This window comes from Uranotaenia lowii, chromosome 3 (genome assembly GCF_029784155.1).
Source record: "Uranotaenia lowii strain MFRU-FL chromosome 3, ASM2978415v1, whole genome shotgun sequence".
Lineage (NCBI taxonomy): Eukaryota > Metazoa > Arthropoda > Insecta > Diptera > Culicidae > Uranotaenia > Uranotaenia lowii.
In genome coordinates, this window is record NC_073693.1 from 223,005,395 (window position 1) to 223,032,130 (window position 26,736).

The 26,736-nt window shown below is 41.6% G+C and overlaps 2 protein-coding genes across 10 annotated transcripts in view; one reads left to right on the forward strand and one right to left on the reverse strand.

Moving 5' to 3' along the window:
* Positions 1–22,197, forward strand: part of LOC129753543 (protein winged eye-like) — a 531,910-nt gene extending 509,713 nt beyond the window's left edge. For 3 of the 9 annotated variants that reach the window (XM_055749366.1, XM_055749369.1, XM_055749374.1), the window contains 9 exons: positions 5,156–5,311; positions 6,843–6,953; positions 9,906–10,132; positions 10,199–13,153; positions 13,217–13,439; positions 13,667–14,283; positions 14,348–14,530; positions 20,102–20,263; positions 20,325–22,197. In XM_055749366.1, coding sequence (XP_055605341.1) covers positions 5,156–5,311; positions 6,843–6,953; positions 9,906–10,132; positions 10,199–13,153; positions 13,217–13,439; positions 13,667–14,283; positions 14,348–14,530; positions 20,102–20,263; positions 20,325–20,573 — 4,883 coding nt within the window. In that variant the 3' untranslated portion in view covers positions 20,574–22,197. The remainder of the gene's footprint in view (positions 1–5,155; positions 5,312–6,842; positions 6,954–9,905; positions 10,133–10,198; positions 13,154–13,216; positions 13,440–13,666; positions 14,284–14,347; positions 14,531–20,101; positions 20,264–20,324) is intronic. The other 6 variants (XM_055749368.1, XM_055749367.1, XM_055749370.1 and 3 more) reach the window with 6 other exon arrangements.
* Positions 1–26,736, reverse strand: part of LOC129753567 (40S ribosomal protein S25) — a 458,367-nt gene that overhangs the window by 277,432 nt on the left and 154,199 nt on the right. The gene's annotated exons all lie outside the window — the stretch shown is intronic.

The window sequence follows — 26,736 nt, forward strand, 5'->3', positions numbered from 1 at the left end:
GCCCTAACACTACGTCGTCTCCAGAAATTACATCATTCAGCGTTACATTTTTTTTTGCTGTGTAGTATTTTCACAACTGGGGAAATTTCTTTGGAGCAACTGGCCAGGGCTGTGGATAATATATCACCCGTAGGATCACCTTTGAATTGTATTCTAGTCGACTAAAAAATTCAACTTCTACGGGCCCGGACGGTATCTTTCAACCATCGCAAAACGGCGCAATCTATCGCTTATTGTGTAAAGAAGCTCACATGTTTCCTATCCACAAAATGAAAGATCTCCACTCTATGTGCGATCACCAAACTGTTTGAACTGGTTGTTTTGGATCCAATTTTCTTATTTTGCAAGCATCACTTCTTCAACGATCAGCACGGTTTCATTCCTAAACGATCCACGACTACGAACCTACTGAGTTTTACATCGTTCGTGCAGGACAGCTTTGCCAAGAAAACTAAAACAGACGCCATTTACACACGTTCGACGTTCGATAAGGTGAACCACGATATTGCTGTCGCAAAGCTCGCACGTTCAGGTTTCTGTGGTTTTTGTTCGTACTAGTGAATCCTTTTCTAGGCAGTTCGTTGCCTCTTCAGAAGTGCACCAAGGAAGCCATTTGGGACCGATCATTTTCGTGATATATTTTAATAATGTACCCTCGCTCCTCGGCGGCACAAAGCTCGCATATGCCGATGACTTGAAACTTTTTCACACCATAAACGGCAAAGACAACATCAACTTTCTACAACAGCAATTTACCGCTTTCGCTCACTGGTGCGACATCAATTGCCTGTCCTTGAATCGCAGTAAATGCTCGGTAATATCGTTTTCCCGTAAACGGCACCCTCCTCATGCAGAGTTCATCCTCGGAGATGAAACCGACATCCGGATAGACCACATCAACGATCTGGGCGTCATTCTCGACTGACGGCTGGATTTATAAACTCAAACGAACTATGTTGTCGACAAAGCTTCTTGAAGCCTTGGATTCTTGTTTCGTATGGCCAAAGACTTGAAAGAAGTTGGCTAGAAAGTCTTAATAGTTCGTCTTATTCTCGAGTATGCTTCAGCTGTTTGGTGCGCTTTCTACCAGAACGAAGCTGAACGAATCGAGGCTATCTAGCGGCGCACCTGAACTGGTAAACGTTTCGTTTATCAAGCTCATAGGCTTAGATACGCTTCAAGTTCGCCGAAATGCTACTCGAGCTCTAGTAGTCGCGGACCTTCTCACATCAAGACTCGACTGTCCCGTACTGTTGGAGGCCACACCTCTCAGCGTAAAGGATCTCCACGATGAAATTGCCACACTCAAAATTGATTTGCCAATTTCGAGTTGTCATCCGATTTCCATCAAATTTTCAGGGATTGACAAATGACTATTAAACTTCCTTTTTTTCATTTTACTCGTATTTTATTTACAGTCCATACGCAAATGCCCGCACCTTGGCCTTAACCCCGGCCATAAAATTCTGCACAACCTGTGAATCAACCGTTTTTTGCATGTAAACCCATACTTTCTTCAGTTCCTCGACTGTCTTCAATACTTTAGGCCGTTTAATTGCCCAGTACTTCACGATGAAGCGGAGCTCCGGAGTGTTGGGAGGGTTGAACATTTTCGGCACGAAATTGACCTTCAGCGCGTCCTTGGAGTAGTGGCCAAAGTTGCCGAAATCACAGAAAAATCTGTATTATCACAGAATTTTGAGCAAAATTTCGTCACAGAATCTGTGTCACAGAACACAGAATTTTTAAAATTTTCACAGAATTCACAGGTTTTCTAAATTTTGTACAGTTCCAAAATCTGAAATTTTTCTGTCACTTTTGACTTTTTATTTTTGACTATAATTCAAGAAAATATGGTAATGTAAAATGTATTTTTTCCATCAAAACTTTAAGTATTTTTCAATTTGTTGATGTGTCACATGATTTCTGCAATGAATTTCGTAGAACTAGCGTCACAGAAAACCGTCACAGAATTTCAGGTTCAAATCACAGAATTCGAGAATTTTTTTTGTCAAAAACAAAGAATTTTTTTCGGCAACCTTGGTAGTGGCGTGAGGCCAAATCCGGCCAGAAGATTGTTGGGACATTGTGGGCCTTCAGGAAAGGAAGCATCTGCTTCTGGAGGCACTCTTTCATGTATCTACACCTGTCAGTTCATCGTGTTCTGGGTCACGAAAGGTGCGCTCCGCTTCCCACACGTGGAAGTGGCTTGCCAAACCAGGGATTTATTCGCAAATTTTGACATCTTTTGAGTGCGGACATGCTCCGGAACGCTGAACTTATCCTTGAACGTGAAAAACAGGTTGCCTGTTATCTGTTTGAAGTCGGTGAAGTCGGCCTTCACATATGTTTCGTCGTCCATGATGCAGCATTCAACTTTCGTCGGCATGTTTAGTTACAACTTCCTGACACGGATTTTGGCGGACTTGTTCTGCTTTCCGTCGCGATTTGGGGCCTTTTGTACCTTGAACATTTGAAGCCCATCCTTAGTTTTGGCCTTCTGGACAAAACTTCGGCTTAGGTGCAGCTTTTGAACCACATCCCGAACGGAGGCGTTCGGGGTTCTTTTGCTTTTTCCTACACTTCTGGTCTTCCGATCGGTGGTCAATCGTTCCTCGAACCGCTTAATCACTCGCGACACCATGGAATTTTGGAATTCCCAACGTTTTAGCGATGGAACGATGTGAGAGATCCTTGTTCTCGTGATGAATGCGCAAGATTTTATGACGCACGAGCTGTTCTTTCGACTTCATTTCAGCGAGTTTCGATCACAGGACTTTAAAACTTGCAGGATGTAAACAATGCACTAAGAACTAAATCCACCCAAATTTTCATTAAATTCTACCCAACGGACCAAATTCATAGTGTGGCGAATTCATCGTGGACACCCTTTTCGACCCCTAGGATTATAAAAACTAGATTCTGCAGTGCAGCTTCTAATTCACCTACATCGAAAAACAAGATGTCTGAAACTTTTTAAATCTTGCACAATGTAATCAAGAACATAACTGATGATAGCTAAAAATCGGACTTATAACATCTATTATAGTCTTTCTAACATTTCTTTGTCATTTTCCACTTTATTTCAACGATGCAATTGAAGGACAGTTGTAGAAAAACTAATACGAAACAACTTTGGTCGATGTTTTTTTTTACTCTTGGGCTCGAACTCATGGATATCGTATCAGAACTGCTTTGAGAACTGAGCTATATTACAAGCCCTAATAACCCTGTAATTGGTTCAACAATTGTGTGTCAAAAATTTCAGGGTTTCAACTCATTCCGTCCAAAGCTGATTTACGATGGACTTGGTGAACAAAATTGTTTGAAAAATATTCTCTCAAATACTCGGTTAATATGGATAAAAACTATTTTATGACGATCGCCATGAAAACAGGAGGGTCACCGAAGACTGTAGCTTAACGCCCTTTGATTCAATATTTTATGGAACACGAATTAACAAACTAAACTGAATTCATCTTTTTCACTTCTCCTCGATTCGCAGAATTTATAAGTCGTTAAAGCAGTCTGTTTCACATAGAATCTGGTCGGATAAAATAGATAATTTCTAAGCAAAGAAATAACGTACAACAAAAGTAAAAATGTCATTTTATAGGGTTTTTATTGCACTTTAAGGAAAAAAATACATAAAAATCATTCGTCAGCTTTTCGGATGAATTTTCGAACTTTTTTTGTGATCCCATCCATCATTTTCTGCACAGTACTGCTGGTAGCCTCATTCGCCATCTTGTTCCACCACTTTTCCATTTGAATGGGTTTTTTCATGGTTCTGCCACATTTCTTCAGTTTGCCCTTAACTATTGCCCAATATTTCTCGATGGGACGAAAATCCGGACAGTTTGGTGGATTGATGCTTTTTTCAGCAAAATCGATCTTGTTCTCCTTATACCACTTAACGACATCCCGGCTGTAGTGGCAGCTTGCAAGGTCCGGCCAGAACTTCACCGGACCTTTGTGGGACCGAATGAATGGCAAAACCCTCTTCTGGAGACATTCTTCTTTGTAAACATTTCCATTCATTGTGTCCCCAGTGATGAAAATCTTAGTCTTCTTCCCACAACTACAGATCCCTTACCAAGTCATCAACTTACGAGCAAATTTATCTGCGAAAAAAAAAATTGAATCTACCCGCAACATTCCCTTTACGCTTCGCAAGGTAAATTTGTTACCGGGTATTTGTCCCAAATCCATTTTGACGTAAGTTTCGTCGTCCATCAAAATGCATTCGTTGTACTTGGTCAACACTTTCTCGTACAACTTCCTTGGCCTGGTTTTGGCAACCAGTTTTAATTTCAGCGTCCTGTTGGGGTGTTTGCTTGCATGATACGACCGCAAGGCTTCTCGCAAACAAATTCGTCGAGCTGTACTGTGGTTAGTCTTGAACTTTTTCGCCAAATCCCGCAAGGAGATTCCAGGATAATTGTGAACTGATCGAATTACCTTTGCTCGCAGCTTCATATATGTTCCACTTTTACGCCTGGTTTGTTTTGCTCGATCCACCGTAAGGGTCTCCCGGTAACGTTGCCGCACCTGAGTTTACAGTCGATTTCAGGAATTTCGCGATCTTTACCCCTCACCACGTCGGTTTCTCTACGTAAGTGTGCAGAATTTTCTCTCGCCTTTCGCGTTCCATCGTCGATAACTTTTGACTGACTGCTTCAATCTTGATGAAATTTTCACCACTAAGTAAACAAACCATCCGGATCAAAACACTGTCAATAAATTCGCGATGTGACAACTAGGGGCGCTGCAGTAAATGAAAAGATGCGACCAGATTCTATGTGAAACAGACTTTGTTTATTATTTCCTAATTATTTTCTCCCGACTTGAAAGCTTTTTTGGCGAAAGCAGTGACGCGAACTGCCTCGATCTTACTCGAAGTATTGACTGGAGAAAGCGCATAACGCAAGCAATTCAGTGTGCATTAGCTGCGAACTTTCTGTAGTCAGGCCCAGTAAGAGTAAGTCCCAGCTGACTAAGCCGAGTTGTGTTTCTCAACTTGACCTACTTGCCTAGCTTTCGCACTCGGATTATCAGATACATCTTATCACATTTCATATTAACTACCACCACCAAAAAAAATCTGTTTATTATAACTCCTTCTTATTTACATACAATCCCGAAAAAAAAACAGCCGCCTATCAATCTTGTCCGAATCTACCGACATCATCGGTTCAATCCTCGATGGGATTAGGACCATCATCTCAGACTGGCAGCGACAAAAAGATTGTCGGTTATTTGGTACTGGATCGCGTTGTACCTTCAGATGAAGAACCATGCCTTAGAAAAGGTTCGTTGGTTGATTGGTGATTTCTTTATTTGTAACAGTTGAAAGGTGTTTTGAGATTTTGGAAAAATCTTTTATTGATGTTTTTAATTTAATTTTTTTCGTCATGTTGTTTGAAATCGTCGTGTTTTTGCGTGAATTTTGGCGTTATTATTTGATGTAATGTTGTGCCATTTTTTGAATAATTGAAACATTTAAGATTGGGTAAGTTTGGATGATAATTTAAACGAAAGGTGATAACTTGTTCTATTTACCACATACAATATAATTGTTTTTGATAGCTTCTCTTGAATGTTTATCACGTGATGTTGCATTATCAATTGTGGATATAATTTCGACGATAATAACAATATTTTCTTTTATTGCTGGCGAAACCACAATATAATTTGTTAATTACGTTAAGCAACTCATGGTAATCAACCTTTTTCACGTCGAATGTTCCGTTAATTTATGTTTTTCTTTGTTAGCAACCAGTAATTGTATAGTGTGTGCCACATCCATATAAGAAATTCACATTATCAAAATTCATCGCCTCGAGTGAAGTGGCAAGCAAAAAAAAATCCTACAACAGAATAACAGCAGCAGTAAATTTTCCTCGCACATGAAATCCATCGGCTCTCTAATGGCATTAGTCACGTCAAGAGGCGTTTCCCGAAGATAATAGGCAAAAAACAGAACACGACCGACGACGACCCATCCACTTCTCGCTAGACCGCCCACCCGCCTCTTCTTACCTTCTTCAGCCTAGCTCGCGCGAAACGAAGCAGGGCAATGGAAGCGACTTGCCGAAGAAGCCCCGCCTTCGGTTTCTTGTAGCGAGCCAATCCGAACGAGGCAACTCGAACGACCAATCAGCGGCGACCGGCATGAACGACTTCGGTGTTTTGTTGACGTGCGATCGGGTCTCGTTCGGTTCGTCGCTCGCCCTACACGCCATCTGCCGCCGGCCACTTCGGGCCCCGATTCGGTTCAGTTGCACGTTGTTTTGTTTACGATTTGATGAATCGTGTCGTAGCAAATGTCCTAGTATGGGTGGCAACGCACTTGTTGTTCTGATATTCCAAAGATGGCACAAACACCGTGACATCACAAAACACGGCGTCCATGCTTCTCGTTTAGCAAACTTTACAACCACATCTAAGTCCCGGCACAAGTAGTTTGGCTACATTTGGCGATCCCGCCGGGAGTCTGTGCTTGTAGTGGGATGTTGTTTTGAAATAAACTCGAGTAATTTATTACTCCCCTGCCTTTTTCATTAATGAGATACCTCACCTTCCCTAAACTTGGACTCAACCAGCTCTCTTCTAATGAATCCCTTTAAGAAGGCCGGCGGGCCGGTTCGTCACAGCTTCTTCCTTCGTCCGTCGGTTCAAAATCTCGGTTCCGGCGTTATGTTTCCAATGCTCCTACCCATGTGTTAACAATCTATCTCGTCGTTTGTTCGTTCGTGGTTGTTGAACTAATTTATTCCACCGTACCTAAAACAGCAGAAATGAATGTTTTCGAAACTGACAATTCTTTCATCTTTTTACAGCTCCTTTGCCGGTCGAACCGATGCTTCCGATGCCCCCGCCCGTTGGATTTCAACTGGTTCGGGATCCTAGCACCGGACAGATATTGTTCCTTCCTACCACGACAACTATTGGTAAGTTTGGTTGAGGGTCATTTTCAATAGTAGTTTGTAGATCGCTAGAATAGAACTCAATTGATCTGTTTAATCATCTTGCGAAACACGGCTATCAACTTCTGAACATCAATTAATATCAGGTTTTAGAATCAGATTCATATTAGAGATTCCAAATTAAGATTCAGATTACAAACTCCGATCTTAGATTCGGATTTCAGATTAACAATTTAGATTCAAATCCGCAGTAAGATTAAAATTAAGATTCAGATTTCAGATTCAGATTTTAAATTTTAGATCTCAGATTTCAGATTTCAGATTAAGATTATTAATTCATATTCAGATTTCAGCTTCAGATTTGATATTCAGATTCAGATTAAGATGCTAATTTCAGTTTTTTGACAAAAATATTAGAATTCGAAAAAGTAGAAAAAAACCTAACAGGAAAAGATACAGGAAAAAGGCCTAAAAACACGTTCATACAAGACCCACAATATAAGTCACAAAAAATCGAAATGGATTCGAAGTCGAGAAACAAAAAATACTAAATTAACAGAAAATACAAAAGGTATTGAAAAACAATCAAGCAGAAAAAAAACAAATAAATAGAAAAGACACACAAGCAATTTTAAATAAGACCGAAAGAGAATATAAAAAAAATTACTCAAAAGATAATAACAGACAAATAAAGGGATCAAAAAGACATATGGGACTAAAAGTACAAAAGAGGCGTAGAAAGGCAAGAATCAAAAGACACATTTAAGATAAACAACAAAGATAAAAAAAACTCGAAAGACGCAAAAAGACCAACGGATATAAAAAATGAACAATAACATTTAAAAAAGACAATAAACATACACAACACATACATTTAAGCAAAAAAGACAAAGAAGACTAGAAATAAACAAGAATAAACAAGAGGGATAAAAAAGATAAAATCACAAAAGTCATAAAAAAAGACAAATACCCCAAAAATACACAAGAGACAAACAAATAAAAAAAAGACAAAACAGACAATTAAGGATAGAAACGACTCAAAAATACAAAAGGGACAAAAAATACAAGAAAGACATTATAAAGCAAAGATACACAAAACAGCTAAATGAAACGTAAAAAATACACAAAAAATTTATGTGTCTAGTTTAGCTTAAATTTTGTTTTGAATATCCGGGTAAACCCGGATAAAACCGGGCAACCAAGTTTAGCTAGACTAAGGTTGGCAGATTGTCCGGTTTTATCCGGGTTTACCCGGATGTTTAATAAAAAAATGGGAAAAGTCCGGTTCGGCCCGGTTGCCCGGATTTCATTGAAAAAGCCCGGATTAATTCACATTATTTTACAAGTCAATCAAAAAAACCAATTGTGTTGTTAAAAATTTTTATTTATGCGTCCAACACGAAATTTTTTTAGCAAGTTTTATAAAAAAAAACATGGAAGGTTTTTTGAAAGCCTAAAATTAATTTAAAAATCTGCTATTGAGTTTTTAAATTTGCCCGGATAATGCCTGGATTTCTGATTGTCAATTTTGAAAACAAATGTCCGGATTTTGCCAGGCTTCCAGATGAAATAGCCCAGATTGTTCCGGCTCGGATACGTGCTGAAAAATTCAGGCAACCTTAGTATAGACGTATCGAAAACACAAAAAGACATGCAAAGTCCACAAAAAAACTCAAAGGCTATCATAAGACTCTTAACAGTTCTAAAATAAAAAAAATACAAAAATAAAAAAAATCTAAATATACAAAAAGCTGAAAAATACAAAAAAGAAGAATTTGAAGAATACAAAAAAGCAATTTAAAAAAAGGTAAACACAAAAAAAAAAGAAAACATAAAAGGCTTCAAAGATAAAAAAAATTAGATAAAAATATAAAAAAAGAGAAATAAAATAAATAGGCAACAAAAAAAAAAGAATGGAGAATCACTGAAACTTGTTGAAGTTATAGAAAAGACTAAAAATGAATAAAACTTAAAAACTAAAGACAATTAAAAATAAGCTCTATCTAAATAAATTTCAACATCTATTGCAACATTCCAAAATAAGTTCAAAACTTTAAACCGAAAAAAACTAGTTGAATTGAACCCTGCACAATTTGTTGAAACTTCTTTTAAACTAAACTATTTAATGCTTTTTGTCTTGAATGAAAATGTTCTAAAAGAGTAAATGCACTTTTAAAATGTGTTCCAGTGTTGCCAGACGCTATTACAGTAATTTAAAATAAATATGTGAAAAAATACTTATTCCACGGTAATTACTAGATTTTGAACAGAAACACGTACAATTTGAATGGAAAACTTTAACGAGCCTATAGTAAACAAAGAGACGAAATGTCACGATTGGAATTTTCGATTTTCTGTCAGTGTCATTCCAATCGACCAAAACCAAGCAGTCTTAAAGGCAGCCCTACAGCAGGGTTGCAAGCTTATTATTTCAAAAGGGACCAGACTGCGCCTCTTTGTATGTAGTCTCTTTAGAAAACTTAGAAAAAAAAATTGAGGAGAGACACCTAAATTAAAAAAATAGGTCAGAAAAATCTTCGTGGTGCCACTTAAAAAAATAACAGAATGATTAAACAGACAATTAAAGTAGGTAAGAAAGCTTGTAGGATGTTTTAGATTATCTCTCAGTGAACATTTGGTTTTCGCTTTCCCTCCAATTCGATTGGTATCCTTATAGTCCATCATTTATTTAGTTTTAGTTTCAATTGGGTATTGGGTTCATTTTGTAGAATACATTCGATGGGAATTCCCCGTTTGAATGCATTTGTTCGCATTTTAGATTTAGTTGCGCGCTTGAATTTGCTTAAAATTTAACGACATTTTTTTCTTATTCTCTTTTCTTATTTCTTTGTTTTCAAAATTTCTTTCTAATGCATTAATTTTATTTAACCGTACGCTGTTGACCACACACAAATACACACAAACCAAAATTTGTTACCAAATACTGCTACTGCCGATTTGTGCTAAAAACCTTAGTCAATCCAACCCAACTGGCAGATAAAATATTTATTTCTTGTGTAGAACCTTTCCCACAAACGGTAGTATGGCCAACATATCCCCAAACTGCTGCGGCGATACAGCCACCTCATCTGCTATTGCCGCAGATTGCTCAAACGCAACAACTACAGCCGCCTCCGCTGGCACCGCTCCAGATGCTCGGCACAGACTATCTGACCACAGCTAGCAGTACCACGCTACATCAGGTAAGAAAAGACAAAAAAAAATCCTTCGAACTTACCTTAGTAACACCCAAACTCTTCAATCGACAGCAGCAACATACTCAAACACACCACAGTACGAGATATTTGGCACTGGCGTCCGACAACAGTAAACGTACGAACGTGACGACCATCAACAAGCAATCGGTTAGCACAGGACCGGCAAACTGTCAACCAACTATCCCGATGCCCATCCCGTCCCATACGTTCATAAAGATTGAAGACTGTAGCGGTACATCTAGTTCGACCTGCAATAACTCAACGCAGATCTTCCACGAACAGGAGAAAACCATCCAAACGGCAACTATTGCCACATCCCCGGATATTCCGGCACAGCTTCTGTTCCAGCAGGGTAACCTTATCCAGATAGCTCCGTCTGCAAAAGCCACCCTTCTTGAACAACCTGCAATGCTCCCTGCACTGGCAACGGCTGCTGCAAACCCTATGACTCCTCCCCCGTCCACCGTCTCGGCTTCGATCGCTCCTAGTCCCCTTCAACAGGAAATTCCAAACGCGACATGTCTCACTCCTCCGCCAGATCAATCGATCCAGATTAACAACAGCGAGGAATCAGTTGAAGCATCTGCAAACTGTGCAGCACCCGAAGTCCAAGATGCCAACATCCAAACCGATACGCCGGTGATGAGCGAAGACGATAACACCGTCGGAACGGACGAGTTGCCTCACCATCATGACGCTTCGACTTCGACCGCTGCAATCAACACCGCGGACGAACCTCGGTTTCCCGAGAATTTCACACAAACTTGTCAGCCACAAGTTCAGATTTCTCCATTCCCAGCTGCGCCCATGTCCCAAGAAATGATGTGCCATAGTATGATCAACAGCAGTGTCGATTCTGCGATCGAACGAGACATGTCGGCGAATTCGTCAGCAATCACGACGAATTTAAACATCAGTACAATCAGCACCAGTACAAATTGTGATCATGTTGAGATGGATCAAGAAGAACATGTTGCAGCGCCACCACCTGTTAGTCTGCCACCAGCCGTAGAAGCTCCTCTGGCCTTGACCGTTAACCCTAACTGTAATCTACGGATACCGAAACTGGAGATGCTATCACCGGTTGAAAACCCGATACCAAGTGGCGAATCCGACGACAATACTCACACAACGTCCGAACAGGAAAACCCCGTCGATCTCAGTGGACTGGAGCTTCTTTCACGAAGTATAGAAGTTTTCCAAAAGAAAGCCTCCATGATCAAGAAGGAACCCATTTCGCCACAACTCCCACCGGAGCCGGTCCAACTCTTGCCACTTCCTCCGCTAGTTCCTTGCGAAACGGTGGTGCGAAGACCAAGTATCCACGAAAGTGAACAGCTTCCCCAACAGCAACAACCCGAAGAACTTCCGCTTATACCGCCAAACGTACCTTCGCCAGTACCGGAAACGTTCATCAACAGCGATGAACCGATGGTCGGCTTGAATCTACTCTGCGCATTGGCCGAGCAGCGATTCCAGGAGGAAGGTATGTTTAAGAAAGACTCCCCGGCAACCAACTGTACCCTGGTGTCAACATCTCCCACAGACGAAAAAGTAGAAACCGCCGATTCATCTCCACCGCAGCTTTCGAATGCTAGTCCCGAGATGCACTCTCGCAAACGTAAACACAAACATTCCAAAGATTCGAGAAAGTCTGGCAAGCGATCCCGACACGATAAGGAAGAGCGTCGGAGGCGAAAGCATAGCTCCGATGCAAACGACGATGAAATAGAGGGAGAATTGAAGGACAGTTTCTCACGGATACGTGCCAAACTTGAGGACTGCAACTGCAAAGATCGTCATGAGAAAGACCATCGATGCTGTCGAACGAATTGGCCATCGGCCAATGAATTGTTTAATGTTATGGAGTCGGACATGAGGGAGCGATTGGTCAATATCACCAGGCAGTGCGAGGAGAAAAAGCGGGAACTAGAACAGATGAGCGTTGTAACGTCGGTGGCCAAAGTGAAACCGCTTACTGCCATGGTTCGCATCCCGGACATTGGCAAGTCTTACTTTGGAAATTTCGGCAGCTCAAGTAGTTTGTTGAACGGAGCTAGCTCAAGCGTATTCTCAAGCCAACCGCCAACCTTGACGGCATCCAAGTTGAGTCAAATTCCGGCGTTGTCGCCGAATTTTTCGTCTTCATCGAACTCAACGACCTTTGTCGAACTACCGAAGCTTAGCTCCGATACCGACTCTAGCAAACAGGAAGACGCTGATTCGAGCTCGATTGAACGATTATCGTTCTCGAAGCGCAAGGGAGGAATTCCTAAGAAGCACGATGAACTTGCTTTGACAGAAACAATTGTTGCGAAGAAACCGAAAAGCCTTGTAGGCTATATTTTGGCTTCCAAAAATAAAGTGAGTGAAAGTAGCGTTAAAGAAACAGTTCAACAAAAGTCACAGTCACATCATATCTACCAGCAGCAAACACTCGGTGCTTCCTCCAGTAGTAAGTCACATAAAACTTCAAAGACCAAGACATCGCCAATCCATTCGTCCAAGTTCGAAAGTTCGACCAGCGACGAAACAAGCGATAGCTCTACAAAACCACATATCAAAATAAAGTCGTCTGCCTTCATAGTGGAAGACGAGAGCAGCAAGCCAAGTGATGCTGCCTTCTCTATCTTCGGTGGAAAACCATCCATTTTGGACAAAATCAAGACGTCTCCCAATGCACTAGCTTCGGCACTTAAGCTGTCACCTTCGCAAACGGCGCTGACCGCCGAATCAAAGCATCACCATTCAACGAAACACAAGAAATCCCGAAGCAAGGAACGCAAACGGCGTAACTCGGAAAAGAAGAAAATCGACCAAAGGTGTACCCTCAGTAACGAGCATTTGAACACAGACAAGACCCGAGTGTTGACAGCCATGGGTGGTCTATTCTACGCTGGATGCTTGAGTGCAGTTCAGCCCCCGGATATCTACGCCGTAACTCTAGACGGAGAGCGTGGAAACCGACCCCACATCATGTCTCGGGAAGAGGTTCTTCGAGATGCTGTAAGTCTTCAATGCGCTTAAAACTCATCGTTCACAAGATTAAATCATTGTTTCCTCCAACAGATCCTCGAGGTTGCTCCGAAAACGGTAGACGAAATCGTCCCCGGAACGCGACTCTGCGCCTATTGGAGTCAACAGTATCGGTGTCTCTACCCGGGAATAGCCGCCGAGCCAACATCACCGGATCCCGAGAAACGATACGTCAACGTTGAGTTCGACGACGGCGATAACGGTAAAATCGTACTGGAGGACATCCGTTTCCTCATGAGCGATTACCCCATAGTAGGTAAGACCAGAGGTTCATTTTTCAAGCGTTACATTTCAACTCTAACTTTTCGGTCGGCCATAACGTCAAAGTATAGCCCGTAAGACTAACCACATTTTTAGTTTAGACTAAGTTTTATATCCCAGGACCTTCTCGGTCTGATGTAAGCGAATTGTTTTTCTTTCTTTCTATAATTGCCACCCCGACCGACCGATGTTTAACTTCAACTAATCGACGCTAAACTTCAGAATACGATCCAAATCCTCTTCTATCGCTAGGCAAAAGAAAGCGACAGCCGAGCGTTTCCGAAATGGGAACAACCAGCACGACGACGTCAACAACGGTTGGAATGGCTACGGCACCGGTCGCAACCACCAGTAAAACCATCATAACGAATAGCTTCGCCATGGTTAGCGAAAGGGTCGTCGACAAGCGAGTCCACGATGAGGCGTATCGGGAGGAGCGTCGAAGACTGAAAAAAATACGCAAGGAAAAGCTGCGCCGACTGGCAGCTAACAGTAGCGAATTGACGGCGCACAAGCACAAGAAGAAATCCAAATGCTACGACGAATACTGCAAACACCGCAAGCATAAGAAGCGAAGAAAGCACAAGAAGCATCATCGGGAGCACGATGTGCCCTCGTCTCCGGATGCGGCAGCTGCCGGGTCGATGGATGATGAAATTTCCCAAGGAGACAGCGCCTCGCAAACGGCGGAACCCTTCAGTCCTGTTTCGATCGATGCGTTGTCTCTGACCGAGGAAAAGTGTACTGAGAAGGAAATTTTCAATCCCAGCTTGAAGGAAGACACCATGACCGAAGAAGAGGCCAGTTCGTCCGTCACCGACAGTTCGGGATCATATTACGTAAGTTCATTTTACACCTTTTAAAGTTTCAACTCCAAATAACATCACGCTGTTCCACTTTCAGCAACCGAAGAAATCGTCCGAGAAGAGTGAAAAGAGGCAATCGACGGAGAACAACAGTAAAATCGCGGCATTCCTACCGGCTCGGCAGCTGTGGGCGTGGTGTGGAAAAGGCTACCGGAGGTCCACCGGTCGGGTTAAGAAGCAGTTCTACAAATCGATTCAACGCGGCAAGGAAACCATTTCGGTAAATAACGTTCGATTTTTGTTCTGTAAATGTAGTTGTTATTTATAGGTTCGAGGAGTTACGGTACGATAGTTACCCCGGATTGTTTATCGGAGAATTCCAAAATAGCGGAATTCCCCGTGCAAAAATTAATCACTTTCAAACGTCCGTTTACCTTCGTTGTTCTTGACTACCTTGGTCCAGTTGAAGTCGTCGTTGGTCGCCGTAGAGAAAAAAGCCTGATTGTGGTGTTCACGTGCATAGTTGTTAGGGCAGTGTATTTGCATGGATAGTGGTGATCCGTTTCAACAGCCACCGAGGCGAGAATACTTCTCGGACTACGGGACAAACTTGCAAGGAACGAATAAGGAGATAATCCAACAAGTACGGGAAATTGATAATGTTTGCACCGATGAATTTACGACTGCTAAAACGGGTAGGCACTTCATTCCACCTGGAACATCCCACATGAAAGAGCCATGGGAGAAGATGATGCGCTCGGTGAAGCAGGTCATGACAGCCTTAGACGGCGGACGTCGATTGTTTATTTGTTTATTCAATCAACAGACCAAGTATAGGTCCAAATGACGACTTAAAGTTAAAGTTACACTAAATTTACATCTACTTAGCGACTTTTCTCCGGAAAACATCCCTCGAATCGTCAAAGTCGAAGAGCTCGGAACAGCTGTTGAACGTTTTCATTACACCGATGAATGCACTATTGGCTCCATAGTTGTTCAATCGAATGAGAACATACAGTTGAAGGTCCTGGTTTCTCAGTCCATGGGGTCACACTAAGAGGAATAGCTTCCAGTAGCGTAGGACAATCGATACGCGATGTCAGTAGATCGGCGACGAAAAACGCTCGTGTTGCATTTCTTCGGGCTTGAAGAGCATCCATGTCTATGAGACGACATCGATGTTCGTAGCTTGGCATGTGGAAAGGGTCATGCCAGTTAAGGTGTCTGAGGGCATAACGCAAAAAGCGCCTCTGGATAGCCTCGAGGCGCTCGTTACCGTTCTGGTAGTAGGGACACCAGACAGCTGATGCGTATTCGAGGTCGAGTGTCGTCCTGACCGTTTATGGCATAGAACAGTTTAAGATCATCAGCATAACGAAGTTTCGGGCCGTCGAGGAGTTTGAGCACATCTTTAAAATAGATTAAGAATATAATCGGTCCGAAGTGACTACCTTGAGGCACACCTAAGGAGATAGAGAACTGGCTGGGGAGGGTGTCTTTAGTGCGAACTGTCAATTTACGTCAAGTTAAGTAACGACGGAACCAGTCAAGTAAAGGTCCGCAGAATCCTAAGCGTCCAAGCCTGCCAATGGCGATATCATGGTTCACGTTACCAAACGCTGCTGACAAATCGGTATAAATGGCGTCAGTTTGAGACTTAGCAGCAAAACTTTCGTGTACATAGGAGGTGAAGGTCAACAGGTTAGTTGTCGTGGAGCGTTTTGGCATAAAACCGTGCTGATCAATTAAAAAATTTTGCTTACAGAAAATCGGATCCATGACGACTAACTCGAATAATATGGAAATTGCACATGAAGCAGAACTTCCTCTATAGTTGTTGATATCTCTCCGATCCTCATTTTTATGGACATGTAAGCTTCCTTCCACAGTGAAGGGTTAGTCGCTCTGTCAAGAGAAGCTTTAAAGATGAGTCTCACAGGAGTCAGTAAAACAGGCAGTAGAGAGGGAGTTTTTGAGCTTTACCGCTGATTTTGATATGACCGCATCCTCTATTACAATCGTGCTCATGCAGAAGCCGAGTGGCGAAATATTCCTCACAGTACTTTCCACATGTTCTGGGGATGTTGAAGCAGTAGCAGAGGTATACTCGAGAATTTTTGAGCAAAGAGACCACAGATTCCGTACTCAGAGTGTTGCCATCCAGAAACATTTGAGTTAGAATACCAGGTTCATTCCGCTGACTTTTAATTATTATTATAATTGAATTCATCAAACATAAATGTTTAAATGAATAGGTTTAGTTACAATAAAATCAGTAAAACAATTTGGACTGACGAATTCGACGAATAAATCGGCTGGATGATTCTTCGAACTGATGCAGGTGCTCAGCATCCTGAAACATACGCATCATTGCACTGAGTGGTTCATTGTAGCCATACGATGTTCGGTGGATTTGATGTGACAGCAACGAATTATATCGCAGAGTTCTCGATAGGGCACTGAGGTTTATCATCCTTAGAAGATTTGGCGATTGAACTTCTGCATTTATAATCTTAACAACGAAAAAAGCCTGTTGAGTCTTTCGGCGACATTCGAGGGTTTCGAGACCCAAAAGCTGACACCGATCTGAATATGCTGGAAGATCTTCGGGATGACGCCAAGGCAGGTGTCGCAAGGCGAATCTGACAAACCGCTTCTGTACACGTTCAATCCTCAAAATCCAACTTAGTTGATACGGAGCCCAAACTACAGCAGCATGCTCAGTTATAGATCTGACGAGGGCGCAGTACAGTGATTTCAAGCACAAAGGATTTTTGAATTCACGTGATACTTTGGTGATGAAGCCGAGCTGACGATTTGCTTTGTTGATAACTGAAGAGCGTTGACTGTTGAAAGTAAGCTGCGCATCGAGGATCACGCCAAGATCATTCACTTCAAAGACCCTTTTCAAAAATTGGCTGCCGATACTATAGTCATAAGGAATCGGTGTTTTATTCCGATGACAAGTAATCACAGAGCAATTTGAAACACTGACTGTAGGTTTGTTCAGTCTACACCATTCACCAAAGTGGTTCAGCAGAGATTGGAGGCGAATGCAATCAGCAGTACATTCCACTGGCAGAAACATTTTAAGGTCATCAGCGGAACCAATTTTCGTTCCGTCTTCTAGGCTTGTAATCAAATCGTTCAAAAAGAGCGCAAACAATAATGGCCCCAAATTACTCCCTTGAGGGACGCCAGATCGATTGGTAAAAGGATATGAAATGCTAGTGCCGTACTTGATCCTTATGCAGCGCTCGGTAAGAAAGGATTTCAGCCAAGCAATCATGTTGTCATGAATGCCAAGCTTGGCAAGCTTAGCGAGCAAAATCTTATGGTCAATCGCGTCAAAAGCGGCTTTGATATCTGTATACACCGCATCGACTTGTTTTTTATTTTCCAACTGATTGAGGCAAAACGACGTGTATTCTATTAGGTTAGTACTCACCGATGCATGAAACCATGCTGTTCAGGTGCGATGTACTGCGATGAAGCGCGTAAAAGGGCTTGACCAACATTTATTACAAAGTGGTCAGACCCTGCAGACAAACTGGTAATACCACGATATTGCTTAACGTCTCGACGATCGCCATTTTTGTACACCGGAAACATAAACGAATTTTTCCATTTGTCTGGTAATTTTCTTTGCTGGAAAGATCTGTTGTAGATTTTAGCCAGAGGTAAGTAAAGAGCTTCGATGCAGCGACGATAGATAACAGCTGGAATCCCATCAGGACTTTTGACATGCTTCCAGAATGATTTTGGGTTGGACTTGAGGTTACGTTGTACTCGAAAAAGATAAATTTGGTAAAAACGCTAACTGGCTTTTTTATTTATAAGCAGAGTTCAGCCCCCGATATATGTACATCCTTAGTTTGGGAGGATTTGAGCTTATGGTGATTTCTAAGAGCACATCTCTTCGTCGTCTTCAGTCGAAGCAGTTCTTTCGTAGACCAGGGAGTCCGAAAAATCCCGGAAGACGTTCACTTTGGCACGTGACGGTGGACGTAATTTAAGATATGCGATATGGGATCCGGGTGCAAAAAACAACCATGGTTGGAGCACCACTTCAAATCGGGCATATTGAAGTCACCAATACTGACGAGAATATCGTCTCCGGGGCGCAGAGAGAACTCACTTTGGATATGCAGCAAGAAAAAGATTCCGCAAGGGCGACATCGCGCGTGCGATCAGGGGGCAGGTACAGCACGCATACGTAGAGTTTTCGGTTGCCAAGATCGATGCGGGTCCACACAAGTTCCAAGTCGTGCCGCCAGGAGTCATCGTCAATAAGCAGATCAAGAAAATTGGATTTAACAGCTATTAAAACTCCACCTCCAGTGTTTTTTCTTGCTATAACGGGGACTACGGTCACAACGAAAAACAACGTAATCTTGTCCAAATATCTGACTTGAGATGGTGGTACGGTCGTTCAGCCATGTTTCCGTGAAAGCGACGACATCGTAGCAGGAACAAGAGCTGGCGAGCAGATAAGAACGACAAAATCCTCCAGACTACGCTAGCTGGAACTGATCAACAGCCGGCCCCTTACTCTTGTATCTACGGATTCAATGGTAGGTGCACTTTGTCCTAATGTCTTCCTGCGAGGTTCAGATCCCAACGAATCGCATGAAGTCATTAAACCTACTAGACTTGTAGAAGCACTTCGGAATGCTTACAAGAGATCGCAGCAGCTAGCCAACGAGTTATGCCAGCGGTGGATAAAAAAATATGTGCCGATAGTCAACCAGCTGTTCAAGTGGTACTCCGAAGCAGAACCTCTTAAGAAAGAAGATCTCGTGTACTTGGCAGACGGAAATCAACGCAAGGCTTGGATAAGAGGAATTATCGAACAGCCGATCATATCCAGTGAAGGACTATGGATTGACTATGAACTCAAAAAGCAACTGAGGTCGAGAAGACTTGGCCCTCGCACGAAGTGTAACCTGTACATGACACTCATTAGACCGATTGTTCTCTACGGACACGAGACGTGGATATTGCTCCAGGAGAACCTGCGTACATTCGGAGTATTCGAGCGACGAGTGTTAAGATCAATCTTTGGCGGCGTGCAGAAAGCCTGAGTGTGGAGGCGAAGGATGAACCACGAGCTCGCGTGACTCTACGGCGAACTCAGTATCCAGAAGGTGGTGAAGGCTGGCAGGATACGGTGGCCAGGACATGTTGCGAAAATGCCGGACGACTATCCTGCAAAACAGGTATTCGCTACGAATCCAGTAGGAACGAGACGAGCAGGGGCGCAACGAGTTAGATGGTTAGCCAAGTGAAGCGTGACCTGGCGAATGAGGGATGTTCGAGAAATTGGAGAATGGCCATGGACCGAGTGAATTTTAGGAATTATATTCATCAAGTTATGTCGTGAGACGGAATACATACATTGACGTGTTCGTCAAGTATTCGTGCGTACAATGGGCGATGTTAGGGATTGATAGTGTTGAAAAGGTGGGACTTTTGAGCGTGTATTAACTGCGCAACTCGACAGCCCTGTCAGAACCTAAGACGGAGACTGGCGATTTGTGATGAAGTGTAAGGTAAACCAAAAATAAAATAAACAAACAAAAATTTGGCTCGTTTTTTGGCTCAAACATATGAATTTGTCAAAAATGTCTGTGTACCAATGGCCGCGCACTTCTCAATTTGAATTTTAAACAGTAAAAAGATACCTGCCCGAACAGTTTAAAATGTTGTTTGCTAGAGTCGAGGGTTTAGGATAGCAGTGGGGAAAATTTGGTGTGGCAAATAGATTATTTATAAGCACAATTTGATTCATATTCAGAAGCATTTGTTTAACAACATTTCTAACATAATTTAAAAAATTCTTTACTTACAGGTTGGTGATAGTGCTGTCTTCCTGTCCACGGGACGACCCGATCGCCCCTACATCGGCCACATCGAATCCATGTGGGAAACCTCAACCAACAACATGGTTGTTCGCGTCAAGTGGTTCTATCATCCGGAAGAAGCCGAAGGTTGTCCCAACTTGAAATATCCGGTAATTTAAAGTTTAAAAAATCCAAAGTATCAGATATTTATTTCAATTTTATCCATTCTAGGGAGCCCTTTTCCAATCACCGCACGAGGACGAGAACGACGTCCAAACGATTTCTCACAAATGCGAGGTGCTACCGTTGAAGGAATACACGGAAAAATTCGGATCCAGTCCGGAACGGTATCGGGCCATCTATGACAACAACGATACGTACTATCTGGCCGGCTATTACGATCCGACGGCAGTTTCCATCAAGATGCAGCCGGATATCGACATACTGCCGGGCGATGAGAAATGGATCGATATGGATTGAATGAAAATCTTGCGGACGAAACGTTGTTAAGCTAAAATCCTGTGATTTTTGAATGGAGGCAATTGGAGGGTGTGCAATTAGACATAATACTAACGGCTGGTTCTCGATTACGAGATACTTACGAGAGATGAAATTTTTGGCAGTGCCAAGCTTTTGTACATACAGGTTATCTAATACAGTAGTAGGAAATGTTCTAAATGTTTTTCTCAATTTTTATCTTTACATAATTAGGCTAAGTACGCCAGAAGACCTTATGAAGGGTTCTAGGCATTATCGTGAATACATTTAATTTTAAAAAAAAATAGTAACACTTTATAAAAGTGACAACAGTTTATGTAAATAATTTTCTCTTTGTAAATTATATGAGATTAATTTCTGAATAAAGGAGAAAAATCTGATTATATGTCTCTGTCGTAGGTTTTGAAGATTTAAACAAAAAAAAATCAAATCGTATATGACTACTACCCATAAATCTTAGAGAGTGATTGTATATTTTTCTATCTGATGAGATTTTTAGCAGTTAGCAAACCAATCAAGAATCAAGAAAAGTGAACATTTACCAGAGCTTTCGGAAGAAAATTCAATATACCTCTGCTATACATAAGACAAGCAATGGACTGATGAAATAAACGTAAAACTTTACCGTAGAAACACATATTTTGGAGGTATATTCAGAGCAAAATTAAATGTATTTCATTGTCCAAGAATGCAAAGTGAACCCACGCACTTTGACTTCTCAAAATGATGTAAAGCAGGGGTTCGACAGACAGTTTCGGTTCCAAAAAGTACACAACGAAATTCAAAAACAACTTTTTTCTTTGATCCCCAGGAAAGCACCCTCGAATGGTAAATCAGATTTTTTCAACGCTTACTTGACTTAACATTCGATACTTATTGTTACAAGAAAAACAGCACGATAGAAATGTTACAATCCAATTGGATTTTTTAAGTAGACACCTCAACTTCAAAACCATAGAACAGGAAAATGTAAATCTCTCTTTGAAGTCTAACTGTTATTCTGATACCGAAAAAAGATCATATTCGATCGTAATAAGTAGTAGTACTGAGAACAAGCTTCTTAATTTTGTTAAGCGACAAACACAATCCAGTGGCAAAAGTGTTAAATCACAAAACATAAATGACTGTAAATATAGTTTTCCTAGAGTTTCGTCGGAACAACATCTTAAGTGTAAGGTAAGGTAAAGAAACAACGAGCTTTTGGCTATGCTATGAGTTTAGCTTCCATGATTTTGCAACTTAATTTTTTTCTAGTGTTTTGTTAATCTCTGTTGAAAAATTCTTAGAACAGAGCGATTCATACGATTCAAATCCCTCTTATAAAGATTTGTGTTGCAATAAAAAGAAAGCAGTCAACAACTATGATGTATACTGAATTTTATTTAACGGATAGAGTATATTGCGTTCTGGTACGACAAACCACAATGCGAAAATGTTTATAAGGTAAACAAAAATCTGGAAATCAAAATGTGTGAGACTCATTTTCGGTTCGTGCAAGAATGGCATTTCGAAACAGTTTCGTATGAATGATGTGCTAGTGGTGAAAATTTGCATTATATTTTAATGAATGTATGTACTCAGTAATAAACAAAAATCATTACTTCAATTGACTTTGTCTTATTTCTTGATCTGTGAAAAGCTCCATTAAAAAAGAGAAGGTATCAACATTTTTCCGGAAAAATCAACTGAAGGACGAGCAAGTGTTCTAGTCCTTTAACCTTCCTTTGCGGTTGGGGTCTAAATGACCCGTAAAGGATGATACGGTCAAAATTTGGTCAATATCAACTTGACGTATTTCTTTCAATTTTGCATTTAAAAAAACTGAACACCCCTCATTTTGAAGGTGTGTGTGTGTAGATTGTTGCTTCTATTTTGATTTTGGAATTCACTCTTCGGTTGTCAAAATGCCGTCCAAGGAAGAAGAGCAGCGTATCAAAATTTTGCTCGCGCACCGCGAAAATCCGAGCTACTCGCACGCAAAGCTGGCAAAATCGCTAAAAGTTGCCAATCAACCGCTACAAATGTAATTAAAGTGTTTGGGGAACATTTGTCGACAGCCAGGAAGTCTGGATCGGGGGGAAATCACAAACCGGAAGCCGGAGACGACAAAGAGAGTTGCCGGTAGTTTCAAGCGAAACCCTAACCTCTCTTTCCGAGATGCCGCAAGCTGGGTGTATCGTCTACAACGGTGCATCGAGCCAAAAAACGAGCCAGACGATTGACTTACAAGAAGGTAGGGACTCCAAATCGCGATGATAAACAAAATACGACGGCCAAAGCGAGATGATCCCGGAGGCCATCGAGCCAACGACGATGCTGACGAAGTTTGACTGCGTGGTAATGGACGACGAAACCTACGTCAAAGCCGACTACAAGCAGCTTCCGGGACAGGAGTTTTATACGGCAAAAGGAAGGGGAAAGGTAGCAGATATTTTCAAGCACATGAAACTGTCAAAGTTCGCGAAGAAATATCTGGTTTGGCAAGCCATCTATACCTGTGGCTTGAAGAGCAGCATTTTCATAGCTTCCGGGACTGTAAACCAAGAAATTTACGTGAAAGAGTGTTTGAATAAACGTCTGCTGCCTTTCCTGAAGAAACACGGTTGTTCCGTACTGTTTTGGCCGGATTTGGCATCTTGCCATTACGGTATAAAGGCTATGGAGTGGTACGCCGCCAACAACGTGCAGGTGGTTCCCAAGGACAAGAACCCTCCCAACACGCCAGAGCTCCGCCCAACTGAGAAATACTGGGCTATTGTCAAGCGGAACCTAAAGAAGACCAAAAAAACTGATAAGGACGAGCAGCATTTCAAGGTAAACTGGTTTCCTGCGGCGAAGAAGGTGGACAAGGTGGCTGTACAAAATCTGATGGCAGGGGTTAAGCGTAAGGCCCGGCAATTCGGATTTGGAAAAGCGGAAGCCTAACTGAATATTTTCCTGAATTTTATACTAATTGAACTTGAAAAAGAAATTTAATTTGATTTTTTCAATAAACGATTTCACCGATTTACACGCGTTTTCCCTTGACCAAATTTTGATCGTAATCACCCTTTACTTCACTTTCAAGCGATATCTCACGGTTAATGCTAGATACTTGAATTTTTTTTTGACTTTTCCTAAAAAGAAGCTCTAACATTTTTCATTTTTGAGTTAATGAATAAGGTTAAAAACAAAAAAAGAACAATCAGTTTTGAATTTTAGTGTCTTCAGAATACGACTTTAAATTCAAACAGACCTAAAAAATTCCGCAATTCAACGGTGGTCCGGGTTTCCAACATTGGAATTTTCGAGTCAGAACATTTTTGGACTCGGCCGGTGTGCTGACGACGTTGACGGAGGTTGCACCAGCGGATGAAGCGGGGAGAAGGCGGTTCGAGGAAGCTGATCGTAAGGCGAAATCCCACATCGTGAGTTTCCTTGCCAACGAATGTTTGGAGGTTGTCAGGGAGAAAAACACTGCGAAGGCCATGTGGGAAGCGCTCGAGAACACGTTTGCCAAGAAGTCCATCGGTACCCAGAATTTACTCCGAAAGCAGCTCAATCGAATGAAGCTGAAAGAAGGCGATTCGATGAAGGAGCACATTATCGCGTTTGAGGACCTCACCCGGCAGATGAAGACGGCGGGGGCCAAACTCGAAGAAGCGGAAACCGTTATTTCGTTATTCCAGAGGCTTCCTGAATCATTCGATCCTCTGGTAACGGCTCTGGAGAACTTGGCAATAAATGATCTGACGCTGCAAGTTGTAAAAGAACGATTGCTAGCGGAAGATTTAAAGCGGGCCGATCGACATGAAGATGAGGGCACAAGCAAGGTAGCAGCATTTTCGAGTGAAAAAAATAAAAAAGGCAGAAAATTCAAACCGAAGTGCTACAAATGCGGCAAGCGAGGCCATCTTCAGAAGCACTGTCGTGAAAAGGTTGCGAACGAGGCCAATTCTACGAATCAGCGGAAGGCGGTGAGTTTTCTGGCAAACCATGGAGGCTCTATAAAACAGGAAGGCAGGCTTACCTTCAAGCTGGATTCCGGTTCGAGCGACCACCTGATCAATTGCGATGACGTTTGAAAAATGCCGTCGTCATCAACGTTGCTAAGGATGGGCAAACAATCGTTGCCAACGTGACCGGAAAAATTCGTGGACATAGCAACAGAGGAACCCCTTTGGTAATCAACAACGTGCTTTTGATTCCTGAGTTGAGGGATAACTTGATGTCACTAATCACTCACTAATCACTAATCGTACTTCCACAGCCAGAACTTATGTCTGAGTCCCAAAGAATAATAACAGTATGTTATTATTCTTCTTGTCTTTGTTTATGCATTTCATCATTTTAACATAAAAACATTAAAATGATCAAAAACATAAAATGGTTGGGCCTACCATGGAGCAGAGAACGCAGAGACATCTGGAACACAGGAACAGAAGAAACGTGGACCACCAGTACCATACGTTTCAAATGGGCAGTATCGTTGGAAGCATGCTAAGAAATTGCTCCTTGATGAAGAATTCATGTTTAATGTTAATTAGCTACTCCAATCACTAGGACCATCCTTTAGCGGCTGGAAATGATTTATTTTGTACACAGAAATCACAAAACTTAAAGAAAAGCATTTTGTAGAAATTTATGAAATTTGTGAAATTAATAAACGTTACTACAAATTATAAGCGTAAGTTTTCTCAGTTAAATTGCTTTGGATTTAAGTGTACAATCATTTCTGGTCATCGACCAAGGATATAGCGCCTTTACTCGCTCTTGAAAATAAAGAAGAGAAAAAAAATATTATTAAAACATAAAACCTTTCGAAGTCCGTTTAGGACTCGAAAGATTTTTTCAAAAATGTTCCCTTATAATTTTACTTACCTAAAACGTTGTTCACTAATAATAAACTTACAATTTTTCTACGGTTTTAAATTTTTAAAACAAGATCATCGTAATGCATTCGTCAATAATTTCTTTTTATTCATTCAAAGTTGTCGAAAGTATTAAGCGAGTAGAAAATTATAATGGATACTTATCTTTGCGCTGCATTTCTCCATTGAGCGTTGTGGATGATAGCGAAAACCAACATGCGTGATGAAAGTTTATTGAAATTTCATATGCATTTCAAATGCACCTCACTCAAGCACAAGAAAATTATAAAATTAATTCGTCAGCGAATCCATATCCCATTTTTTATTTTCCATGTATTTAATTAGGTATTGACTAACGAAAAAAACATAGCAAGCCGAAACCGGCAACGTTTGGAACCGAAAAACATGCGTAGAAAAATCACAATACACAATGCGGGAACGATAAAAAATCATTCTTCAATGCCACCATGAATCACTTTATACAATTTTTATATAATTTTCCTATTTTCATTTTAAAACACTTCAATTTTTCGAGTTTATTGGAATTTTGTACACCATCCAATAACCCAGATCACCAGTCTTTCCTCCGGGAAAAGACAGAATAAATCAATACATGGGAGCTGAAGAGTTCCGATTTATTTCAAGCCCCCGTGGGCGAATTCCGAAAAACCACACAGTTAAGCGGCCAAGGACACCAAAAGGAACCCTCCTGGTACAACACATATCCTTGCTATCCAATCCAAACTTTTTTGTCAAGATTCATAGATAACTTTCACTATAAAAACCAACAAATTACTTGTTGGTACCACGGACGGAGAAAAAAAAACGCGTGCGTCGCCATCGAGCCAAGGCCTACTCATCCTGAGTTGAGGGATAACTTGATGTCGGTGAAAAAGCTGGCAAGTGCTGGTATCCATGTTAGTTTTGGAGCAAACCAAGCTGTGCTCAAGAAAGGCGGAGAAATCGTAGCAACGGCCAAGCAACGTGGTGGTTTGTACGAACTGGAAGTTTTCGTTGAGCAGAAGTCGACAAATGCATGTGAGGCGAATCTAAATGTTCTTTGGCACCGTCGCCTGTGCCATCTGAGCCCACAAGGTATGCAAACAATAGTGAAGAACAATCTGGCTACCGGAATGGACATCAAAGCAGATCGTCTGGAGTTTTGCGATGCCTGTGTGCGTGGGAAAATGTGTCGAGAGCCATTCAACGGTACCCGAATCAGAGCAACGAGGCCATTGGAGAGAATCCATTCGGATGTATGCGGCCCTATTGATCCCCCAGCCTGGGACGGATCA